This window comes from Schistocerca gregaria, chromosome 1 (genome assembly GCF_023897955.1).
Source record: "Schistocerca gregaria isolate iqSchGreg1 chromosome 1, iqSchGreg1.2, whole genome shotgun sequence".
In the NCBI taxonomy this organism is placed as follows: Eukaryota; Metazoa; Arthropoda; class Insecta; order Orthoptera; family Acrididae; genus Schistocerca; species Schistocerca gregaria.
In genome coordinates this window covers 993,231,874-993,244,285 of record NC_064920.1, presented here as the reverse complement: position 1 = coordinate 993,244,285, position 12,412 = coordinate 993,231,874, and the positions used below count along the sequence as shown (strand labels likewise).

Genomic DNA, 12,412 nt, shown 5'->3' with positions numbered 1-12,412 from the left:
TACGGAATGCCAGCAGCCGTCAGTCTTCAGGGACTGAGAATTAAGACAAAAATATTGGATTTAACCCCTTATCGTAAAAGGCATCAGTCTTTCAACCTGCTATTGTTGTGCTTGTGAGCACAACTGTTAAATTCCTGAGTTTTTCATTGTGATGCGTAACATGATTTTCAGGCCTGAAGGACATTAAGGTGATGACCTCAAGAGGCTGGTGAGCTGTGCCTCCCCCCCCCCCCCCCCCCTTCCTCTCCCCCTCCCCAGTTGCTCAGCTAGTAATAGCATATTCCAGTTTCATTTATAATTACAGTATCACATACGTCTCATTCTTTTTCACATTTTCTGTCTAGACAGTGCACAAAAGTAGACATGTGAAATTTTAAAATTTGATGTCATTGAGTAGTTGTTTGTTTGTCTGTCTGTCTGTTTTGGGGTCAGTATTGTGTGCTTGCTTAATCAACAATTGTCATGTACTACCGTGTTTTGCATTTATTGTTCAGATATCGCACAGAATGTGCAAACAAGATTGATTCTACTGGGTATTGTAAAATAAAGGTGGGATTCAAAGTTACGTAATTCTTAAGTGCCCTCCTTGAACTCAATATTTGTTAAATTTGTTTGTTCTGCCGTATAACAATTTCAATATGCTTCTTCTTCTGCTGCTTCTTCTTCTTCTACACCATCAGACAATGCCACATAACACCAGCTGTTGTGATCGTGTAGAAAATCTGTGCCTGTGGTTATAATAGAACCAAGGAGTAAATCAAATGTAACTACTAAGAATACAGATCATCAACTCTGTCAGCACTGAGTTGTTCTGTGCAGAAGTAGTCATCATTCTGAACATTATATAAAGTTGCTGCAGAGAAACAAACAAAAAAAAATGAAATAATTACAGAAATGGAGTATTACTAAACTTCATCCAAGTTTCAAAATGTTGTTCAGAACTGGAAACCACATTTTAAAAATTGTCAGTCAAATGCTGACCATTCAGCCAGTAAGTCATTGTAGTAGATTATGCAAAGTGCGGCACAGTGTTCCCCCAAGGATTTTGACAATTTCTACTTTCATCTGTAGGTTGAGGTAAGCCAGTGTTTTGGTTTAATCTGATGTATGATGCTCACCAGACTTCTCCATAAAAAGAAGTCAGATTGAAAGACTGGCACAGTTGCCCAAATGTTTCACTGCTACCATAGACTCTCTGGCAGTGTGAGGTGTGGATCCGTCTAGTTGAAACCAGGAGTTGCTAAGGTGTCAAGATTGTGATCAGCTGTCACAGTGACATCTGCACCTCATTCGTACTTAAAAGAAGACTTGTTGCTCCACGACCTGGAACTGAACATCATTCAGTAACTCTGATATTGTGTAAGATATTGTGTAACGGTTCCTGTGAAGTTGATTATTGACAAAACACTGTAGTGAAAATTGGCTTGATACCATATCCAGAAATTTTAAATGAAGTTTGCATCTTCAGTGCTTTAACAAACAATTCTTTTACAAACTTACAGGTATAGGACACAGCCATTAGGATTTAGTTGTTGTACAGTCTGAAGTTTGTACATATAAAAATATAGATGATTCAGTATTCTTCAAATACTAAGACATCAGAGTTGCTATGATAAAAGTTTGACCACGAAATGATTAAGTTTTGTTTGAAGGAAAGTCGTACGTCATTTGTGTGTGAAACGAAGGAACTTTAAGTGTTAATGTTGCCTAAACTCTTGTTGCTTGTTGTGCAGCTGTAAAATTGTTGCTATGTTTGTGAAACACACAGAGCTCAGCACCTTGCCTGCCCCCCCCCCCCCCCCACACACACACACACACCTTTCCCATGATGCCGGGGCTTTGGATATCAACTTCAAATTGATGCTAATTTCATGCATGATGGAATTATAAGTTCACAGTGGTATCTTTGTGTGTGAGTGAGTGAGTGAGAGGGGTGTTGCTGATTGTAAAGTCTCGAAATGGCTCTATCCTTTAATCTATAACATCAATTACACAAAATGATGCAGCTTCTTTTCACCATCCATACCGTAGATTCCTTGTTCTAAACTATCGCTCCACTGCATCATAGAACAAACTGTTGCTGCTCAGTCCAGAGATGTATGGCCACTATTTTGTGCACTCTTGAACAATATTCAAGTAGGATCTTCATACAATATCATTAATGTACACAAATGTGTGTAACCTGGAACCCCGTGAGGCGATAAAATTTTACTTCAGATGTTCACTGCGACAGCGCTGCCTTGATCCATACCACTTTGTGGCTTCCCTCGTTTATCATCTTGCTGAAGGATAGGTGCAGAAACTTTTTTGTTTGGGATCCAGTAACATGATGGATATTACGTAAAGTTGATTTTTGTACACCTTTTCATCCCATAACATGTAAATTATTTTTTTGTTGTATTGGTTTGTTGTGTTTTTCATTTTTCTATGAAGTAAAGCAAAAATGTTATTGTAATGCCTCCGCATGTCTTAATTGTCTCCAACAAGTATAATCAGTTCTAACAGAAAAAGCATTTGACTTTTTGTGAAATCATATTATTAAATATAACTTTTTAAGTCTTCCTAGCTGCAGTGTTTATGGGATGAATTAGCTGTCTGTCATGGAGTAAGGCATCAGCCACTGAGGATAGGTCAGTGACTAAAGGGTAGTTACTGGCTTAAAAGTCCAAAAATCTGGGGTTAAATTCTGTGTTGGGTCTCATACATGGTCTTCTTGTGCCACTTTATCATTTACTTGCTAACAAGAAAAAGTGACAAAATAGCACCATAATAGGAACATGACTAGTAAAGCATAAGTTTTCAAACCAAACTTACACATCATAGGTTTAAGACAGTTTTGTTTTACTTTAGTCACAGTGAACAGGTGAAGTGGTTGTATTGCAACTACACGCTTGATCTATACATAAGGTAGTGCAATTGTTTTGAAAGTTAACAAATGGGTTACAGCAAGATAGTTAAACAGATTTATTTTGGTTATAATGCTTGCTAGCTACTGATTGACAGTTGTTAACTAGATCAGAGCACTTTCTGTATCCAGAATAGGATAGCATTCTCTGTAACACAGTTGGGGTTCAGATGTAATGACTGCTGTTGCACTATCAGTGATAGGTCCTTGATTACACTGTTTGACAAACTGCATAAATAATTGAGGTGTAAGGAGTCCACTTGTTGTCTGATGCACGAAAAAAGTGATGAAAAGGTGCTTAAACACACTGACAGGAGAGCAGGTGGGGACAGGCAGGGGAGGGGGTAATTTGGGTAAGGTGATTAGTGGGAGAAGGAATCAGTAGCGGAGGGGGGGGGGGGCGCCAACACCCCCTACTGATTCCTTCTCTCTCTAATCACCTCACTCGACAAAAAAAGGAATGAAATGAGGAGATTAGGAGGAGGAATCAGTGAGGGGTGTTAAAGAGGTGGCTGAAGGATTGGAGGGAGGCAGCTGATGTGCAAGGTAGAATAGGATGCGGAGGCAGCAGGTGTATGGATAGGAAATCCATCTGGTGAAGAGGGGGGACAGGGTAGGATCCAAGACACCACTGGTTGTGAAGCTGTCATGGCAGCAGAGCCTGTTGTGCCACTGGGAGGTCAACTTTTTGGCCACAGTTTGACAGTAGCCATGCATTGTGATTGGTGTTTATGCCCACTTACAATGCCGTGCTGAGATTGCAACAGAGCTGGTACACTATGACTGAATTCACAGGTGGCCCTGCTTGTGATGGGATAGGATAAACCTGTGACTGGACTGGAGTAGGCTGTGTTGGCTGGGTGAATCTGGAAGGTCTTGCATCTGGGTCTGTCACATGTGGCAAGGGGTTGTGTGTGGAAGTGGCATATGGGTGGACCAGAATGTTCTGTAGGGTGGGTAGACATCAGAACACCATTTTAGGTAGGATGGAAAGGATTGTGGGTGTGGTCTACTTATTTCTGGTCAGCATGTTCAATAAGTCGATGCCTTGCCAAAGGACCTGGTTAAGTTGCTCCAGTCATTGTTGGCACTGGGTGATAAGTGGGAGGGGGCTCCTTTGTTGTTTCTTTGGAGAGTGGTGGCTGTGGTGGTGCAGTTAAGAGTGTGCAAGAAATCTGGGGACTAGGTTTGAGGGATAGGCCTTTGAGACCTTCAGCATGCAGATACTGTCAACAAGTGATGGGCTAAAGGAGATTAATTTTTTAATGTGCAATGGGTGGCAGCTACGAAAATGCAGGTACTGCTGGGTATTGGTGGGTTTGGTATACAGAGACATATGCATGGTGCCATCATGTACAGGTTGAAGAGGACCAAGTAAGGCATACGGGGAGAAGTGTTGAGGTTGTGGAGGAATGACACTAGGGTATCTTGGCCCTGGGGGAATACTATGGAGCCACCAGTGAACGTGAACCAGACAAGGTGTTTCAGGTTTTGGGAGGCTAGGAAAGTTTCATGTGTCTAACACAGCTACCCATCCTAGTTCACCTGCCAAACTGCAATACCAGCATTTTGTGTCTAGCTGGAAAGTTATGTGCCTAAATTATTGAAAAAATGGTTTTCTTGGTTTACAAAGCCCCCTTTCTGCAATACACACAAATGTTTGGCTATTTGAATGATATTATTTGTAATTAATTCTAATACCTTACTTATTGTTTCGTTGTCAGTTGTAGTAAACAGTTAGCAAACATTATAAAGATAGACAGAAGTTATAAAGAAATTTATCATTTTGCTTTGATGTGTTACTCCTTCTACTTCGAAATTTCTTAATAGATAAAAACTGCAGTTTATAAGTTTTTAAAGAGAAAATGGTATGGTTTTTGACATTATGAACTGAAATTTATTGTATTTTTCAGACGTAATTTACTGATGTTGTTCGAGAAAATAGGAAAGTCAGTTTTATTGTACTCACGTAGAGAATTTCCAAGGTTTTAACTATCAGCTTTGTACTTTCTTTATAATGCGTACTTGAAAAATTTGTGTTTCATGACATTTCTTAGACATAATTTAATTTTATGCATGTGTGGATGTAGTGCGGTGTGTGTGTGTGTGTGTGTGTGTGTGTGTGTGTGTGTGTGCACATTTTTGGGTGTGCGTGTCTTGCATGCTCAATGATATAAATCATTCTTCCTTTAAACTTTGTAGGCTTCTTATCTTATTAATTACCTGTGAATTTTATGAGCAACATTTATACAGTATTAAAATTTAATTTTTATTATTCAGCTTGCTCATGTAAGTGCCCACAAAACAGGTGAGTTTACTTTCTTTAGTTTTTGTCTAAATAGCTTCTTTCAATTATTTTGTCACTTTTTGAGAACCAGGACTCTTTCTTTACATTATGAAGACAATGAAGAATTGTGTAAAATATTTTTAATTATGTCATAAATACCAAATTTTTTGCTAAAATATTATTTTCTATTTTTTCATTACTGTGTGACAATTGCCATGTCTGAGCTGAAAGTCTTAAGTTGAGAATGTGATGTTGCAATTGAGAATATTACCCTTTCTAAATGTTCATTGCTCTTGATACTAAATTTAGTTTCTGATGGTTTTTGTTTTGGTGAAACGACATACACTAATTTACTAGTCACGTTTAAATGTCAGCTGTATTCAATCTTCAGGGTAGCACCAGTTACGAGCAATTTTTCTGTTAACTGTGATGGTATAAGCTAATAAATTTACAGCTATTCTGCTGAGCTAGTTTGAAGAATCCCATAGATTTGGTTTCTTTGGTATCAGATATTTTGAGCATTTCTTGTGAATAAAACCTTTCTGATACTGTGGCACTTTCATGTTGTATCACTTTCAAAATTATTTCTGTGAAAAATCTTTTGTAAAAGCTTGAGTGTTCTTGAAGAATAGGTCTTTGTCATATACTTACTCATCCAAGTGTAATCCTGACTGTATCCAGTTGCAGAATATTTCACATATATTCCTCTTTGGTCTTCAGTTAAGACACGTGACCTGTGCATACGATTGATTTTTCTAATGTAGCCTGTTCATTACATCTTCTGTGAAATAGCAGAATCCAGAAATATTTCCTCTCTGGGTGTACTACTGTGAAAATCTCTGATTCAGAATGTTGCATCACGTAGAAAAAACAAAAATTATTGAAATTGTTGATATCAGTTAAAGCAGAAGAAAAAGTGAAAATGTGCATGCTTAATTTTTTTATTCAATTAATCTGTGTTAGACGCTCTATATGTTTGCTATGTTTCCTGCTCCTTCGATTCCCAACACTTGTTTATTAAAGGAAGTTAAAGGGAATAAAATTACTACCATATCTTTTAACTGTTACTTGAAAGCTGTTATGTGTAACAGTCTCATCTGTGAATTATTTGTGAAATTTATCATTTGGACTCTAATTGTGAAAAGGATCTAAAATTTCAGAAGGAAATTAGCAGCAAGAAAAAGCTTTTCTGTTACTCAGACTTCTAATCTGATAGCTTTCACTCTGAGTTTAATATACTCCACTATTTCATATCTTACCTTAAAATGAAGAAAACAGAATATTAGTGTGATGATATTGTTTCAGTAGGCAGCTTGAAAGCCCATTATGTCAATTGAGTCATTTTATGACTTTTTGAAAGTGTAACCTAAAATGCAAGCTATGTAAGACAGAAATGACAATTGTTTCTTGTAGTGCTGGCGAAGCTTTTGTTTGAATGTCATAAAGATGAGTACTGTTTATTGTTGCAGGTTTACTTCGATACAAGGTAGACTTCCAAAGTATGCAGTGTGATGAGTTGGAAGATGATCTATATGACATTGATGACTACTAGGAAACAATTGTAACATAGTTTTTATCTGAACTGTCGTCTGCATGTGGTGGCCAACTCTCCGAACCATGTTTTTGATGTTTGTGAATGTTAAAAGTTTTTGCGATTATAAAGAACGCCTTTATACTGATCGGAAGTATGCATTATTCAGTTCTTTAAAAACATGGTTGTTGGAGGAACTTTAAAATAAGACTGCCATGTGGACAAAGAATAAGAAATTTCTAGTAAATACCACAGAGTTGACTTCACTGTCAAGTTACACTGAGCAAATGAAATGCTCAAGGTACTGACTTAAGACCCTGAAGTGCTTTCTCAAAGAGTTTTCATTTGGTTGTAACAGAGAATTGGACACAATGAAAATGTTTATCCTACGATTATTTACAATTTTTCATACCGTTATGTTTATACATTTTAGTTATTTATGTTAAATGTTCCAAGATAAGCATCCTTCGTACCTGTGCTTCACTTTCACTGCTGTAAATTTGAGATTTAAGCTGCTCTATTATACAAACACACCAGGAAATTTCTGTGGATCAGAAAGTTCAAGAATTTCTGGTGTTGCAAATGAAATAGGCTCTACTGTATCTAAATGCACAGGATTATTATTTTAACCTGTTTATGGAAAGATTCTATTGGTTAAGGTTTTTAAACTAATAACCTGTAAACTGCCATTGATAGTTGAGGTAAATTGATGTTGATTGCAGAGTATTGTCATGTTTAATTTCTGACACTATATACATATATATTGTGGAAATGAATTTCTTTGTGCATTTTGGCACAACTTTAATATTAAACATGTGATGGAGCTCCTTTTGTTTTATTTATTTATATTAGATCCTTCTACATAAATGATACTAGACTTTCTTTATAATTGTTTTAGAGTATGGGGTTGTACAAAGTAAAAGAAGTAATCGGTACATAAAAGCTTTTGTAATTCTGTTTGTCAACAATTCAATATATATTTTGTATGAAATTAGCAGTTTCATTTCATCTACAGTATGAAGTAAGTATAGGTGCAAATTGAAATGCTGATCTGTTACCAATTTTCACTCTGTACTAAATTTTTGAGTAAGATGAGAATAAATCATACAGGGTGATTTCTGGCACTACTGTAATCTTTTGATGTGGGGACAAATGTTTCTGGTATTATCAGTGACATGCAGTTAAACTATATATGGCTAATCACAAAGGAACTTAAACGTATTCCTTGATTTATTGTGTTAATTTGGAAAGTGATATAGAAATGTTCGCAGTTGCTCCTACCAGCTCCAAGTACCAGAATTTAAAAACATTGTTATTGAGTGAAGCATATGAATAAAAGTGAGTGTCAGAAAGTTGAAGTTCATAAATGTCTAATAGAGATTTTGATGGTATGTGTGTGATCCAGTCATAATCAGCAATTAGTGACGTATCCATGCATAATATGCACAGCTTCTGTAGAAATTTTGCGCATTGAGTCAGCCTAAACGTTATGTAATCATAATTGATGTGTGTGGCATTGTGCTCTGTCCATCTAGATGAACAGTGGCATAAATGTCATACAAATTTTTGAGACAAAAATATGTTGCACACATTTGTGTGTATTGAAGTAATTTTGTTCATTGTACAAACTTCATGGGGGAAGAATTCCTGGCAGCAAGATGTTTCTGAGATTCTGAATGTCATTGAAGTTGCCAAGCAAGGTTGAACAGTGGTTAAGACATTGCTCTCCCATTCTGGAGCACTGGAGTTAGAATTGCTTGCCATTGAGCCATATTTGGGTTTTCTACAGTTTCTCTAAATGATTCAACCTAAGTGTTGTCTCAGCTCATTTTAAGAAGACTCAAATATTTTTCACTATCCTTCTGTATTCATTGCTTGCTTAACCTCTACTGACCTCAACATCAGCTGGATTTTTTAACTCCATGATTTTGCACGTATGAAGAGAAATATTGTGCTGTGCAACAGTGTTGTAATGTTTTTAGATGTTTTTAACAATCTTTTAGGTGTATTTATCTTTTAAAAAAGTGTGCGTAGACCTGAAATGTTATCTTTTTGTGGTAAAATGTACCCGAAAGGAAATTTTATCATACTTACAGGTTATGCAGTGTGCTCTGTGAGTAGTTTGCACTAAGAATTTGGGCGCAATCACAGAATACAAAAATCAGCTTTTCAACATTAACTCCTAGACTCGTGCAACCTACTTTTTAACAAATTGGGGCTTACAAAAGGATGGTCTTTTATACTGTCTTCATTGTAATAATGGAACAAGAGATGATTATTGAGAAGTGTAACACCTTTATTTGTATATTTTTATAAATCTGTAATGTACTGTTTGTACAAAATGAAATATTTGTTAACAGCAAGGTAAGCAATATTATGAAAATGTTGCTAAGCTTTCAGGTGACGACATACTTCAGAGCTAAATAGCACTGAATACCTATACTTACATACACATACACATGCACAACTACATTGTACTGTTGCTGAAGCTCACCCATGTACAGATGCATGTTTATGTGCTTATTAATCACTCTGTGCCTTAGATATTATTGAGAGCTGCTCCTATTATTTATATTCCATTTGGAACATTACATAATTTTATTCAGATTATGGTAAGTTAAATTACAGCCTAAACCACAATGAATGTGGTGTAAACACCTACAGAAGAAGTGGAGAACAGGAGGACCTAAAGAACATTATGAAACAGAGAGATTACACAGTTGGTATTACTATGAGATGCTGTAGCTTTGATAATGGCTTTAGTTCGGAAAGGCAGTGTCCCCTCAAGTTTCTTTAGGTATGCAGTGTCCAGCTGAAGCAGCCCATAGATGATTAGATCCCAAAGAGCCAGCACACAAGAAAGGTGGTTGCCAGATTTCAAACATTGTTCCAAGTAGTCAAATATTCTGTAGGTTTTTGGTCAGCTTATGCAGACCTGTTTCACATTATTGTTGTGGGGGGGGGGGGCTTCTGATTTGTATTCTGCATGAAGGCAGTTGGACTTTGTTGAAATCGATGCCTTTTATGTTTTGTCACTTTCCTCTGAGCAGAAAATATCTAGTCAGGTTCTGCTGTTTGCTGGTGCGGAAACTTCAGGACTACAGAATTTCTTTTAGGGTCTGATCTGTTCTACATCTACATGACTACTCTGCAATTCACATTTAAGTGCTTGGCAGAGGGTTCATCGAACCACAATCATACTATCTCTCTACTATTCCACTCCCGAACAGCGAGCGGGAAAAACGAACACCTAAACCTTTCTGTTCGAGCTCTGATTTCTCTTATTTTATTTTGATGATCATTCCTACCTATGTAGGTTGGGCTCAACAAAATATTTTCGCATTCGGAAGAGAAAGTTGGTGACTGAAATTTCGTAAAAAGGTCTCGCCTCGACGAAAAACGTCTATGCTTTAATGACTTCCATCCCAACTCGTGTATCATATCTGCCTCACTCTCTCCCCTATAACGTGATAATACAAAATGTTGTATTTGTAATTAATGAATAAAACTTCTATAAAGTCACTTTGTTTGAGAGACTAAAAGTGCTTCTTCATAATACAATGTCAGTCTATGATAACAACTGTAATGCCAGAGATCAAGATATTAGTTTGTAGGAACATGCATTTGTTTAAGAAAGCTAAGGAAGAAATCTTGAAACAGTCAAAAAATAATAATGTGTAGCTAAAGGCAGCTTCACTTGTCGTTGCTCAGTATTGCCGTATAACTGAACAGGTTCACAGCCTGGGAAGGCTGCACCAGTCAAGGTGCAATAAGTTGCCCCGGTATTAGTCAAATTAGGAATGTATAAGTGCAGTTCTGTGAGCATGGCTGTCAACAATTTGAAAGATGGAGGGGTTGTCCAAAGCATAATAATAATAATAATAATAATAATAATAATAATAATAATAATGGTGTAGAGGAAAGGGCAACACTTTCTCACAATGTTGAAATAAATGTCCTGGTTCACCTTCTTGATTATATGAATCAATGGCCTAGTCATGGAACAAAAAATTCACAGAACTACCTGAACTACACCTTGCACAGCATATTTAGTGCACCATTGGGCTGTCACTGCACTCAACACCTTACATTTGAGAAGCAAAATTGTCACTCTGAACTAAAGTACATGCCTCCAGCCAGCTACTGTCCATTTCCATATTTGGACCACATAGGCAGTGCAGTTTTGTTCTGTGAGCAGTGGCCTTTTGTGAGGCACCAGACAACCTTCTTGTGTTCTCATAGACGGATCTCACATGAACTGCATTCACCAGTGGTGGGAATTGCTGTAGGGTTTGAAACTGTTATTGACAAGGTGTGGTACTTGTCTATGGTCTGTTGGTGAGGATATTTTTATGGTCACTATTCCCACATTGCAATGTGGTTGCCTGTGGTATAAAATTCCTTGTTGACATGGGTAGTCTGTCTTACTACACCAGTGAATCTGGGCAACTTTGTTCATTGTGGCCATGTGTGTCCCAGTATGATGGCTCCTAGTTGTCATGTCTCCTTGTTGAGCTATCTTAACTGCACTCATTCTACACAAGGAACTGGCACATACCACTTCACTGCCATGACTTGCGTCTGCAGTGGCAGGTTACGTGACTGCCTGGTAGCAGTTCTACATTATGATTTCTGCATAATTCAGTGCTTTGAAGCAACCAGTGTGTTAACTATTATGAGCTTAGAAAGAAAAAGAAAAATGTATCACAGACTGTGTATTGTACGTTACACAACTATAGGCTGTTCCCACAGGTTCTAATTTGCTTCTCTCTTGTTATGAATTGGCAAAACATCTTTAGTGTGTATGTGTGTGTTTGTGTTTGTGTGTGTGGGGGGGTGGGGTGGGGGGTGTGTCCTTTTAAAACATCTTCAGTTTGCAGGGATACTGGAATGCATGTAGGACTTTGGACAGTTTGGGAAAAGCATGGGTGTAGGCCCTCTACCAGGGTAAGAAGTTCTTGAAGTTATATAATGGACAATCTGTGTCAATTTATTTTTAATTTACATGATGAAGCACACCAGTGCATGTGATGGTGTATCTCTTCTGCAACAATGTTGTTTAGCTTCTGCTGAAGAATTTGATGTACATGTGTCCTTTCTTTTCCTCATTTAGGACATGGATTTCCTTGAAACATGGATGAAAAAGTGTAGTTATGCACGGAGAATTTTGTTCATTGACTTCCTAAAAGAAAAATTTGTCTCCTATTTCAGTATTGCATTGCCATCTTCATTGGCATTAATTTTGTAAACTAAGTGCCCATGCACTACTAAAGGAAATGTCAATTTTTTTTCCACTCCTTGAGTCATTTGTGACTACTTAAAAATTTATACTATCCATTACATCAGGTTGATGCAAAGATATCATTTCCTGTTTGTTTTTCTCCATTAGCAAGTTCAGAATGCCTTTTTGTTGTGAATGAAATGAATGCAACTACAGACAGGTGTTATGCATCTAGTTTCGATGTCTTGATGTAATTTTTCTTCTGGTCTTGCCATCAAACTGGATTGTTACATGGATCCCTCTGTTTAAACACAGCCAGAATGGAGATACGACTATCAGGCAGCTCTTCAATAAGAAACTTCTCACCCACTGTGTGCCTTTTTAAGCTGTCTTTATGCAGTGCACTGCACATGGGAACTTGTGATTTTGAAGAGCTATATGGTTGGCCTTTAAACCATTACAAAGGAC

General features: G+C 37.3%; 1 protein-coding gene across 3 annotated transcripts in view; it reads left to right on the top strand.

Annotated features, from left to right (window-relative positions):
- The window catches only part of LOC126278328 (eukaryotic peptide chain release factor subunit 1), a 45,524-nt gene extending 37,976 nt beyond the window's left edge, over positions 1-7,548 (top strand). The window contains exon 9 of one of the 3 annotated variants that reach the window (XM_049978352.1): positions 6,662-7,548. In XM_049978352.1, coding sequence (XP_049834309.1) covers positions 6,662-6,744 — 83 coding nt within the window. In that variant the 3' untranslated portion in view covers positions 6,745-7,548. Of the gene's footprint in view, positions 1-5,185; positions 5,209-6,661 lie in introns of those variants that run through there. The other 2 variants (XM_049978371.1, XM_049978362.1) reach the window with 2 other exon arrangements.
- The last annotated feature ends 4,864 nt before the right edge of the window (positions 7,549-12,412 follow it).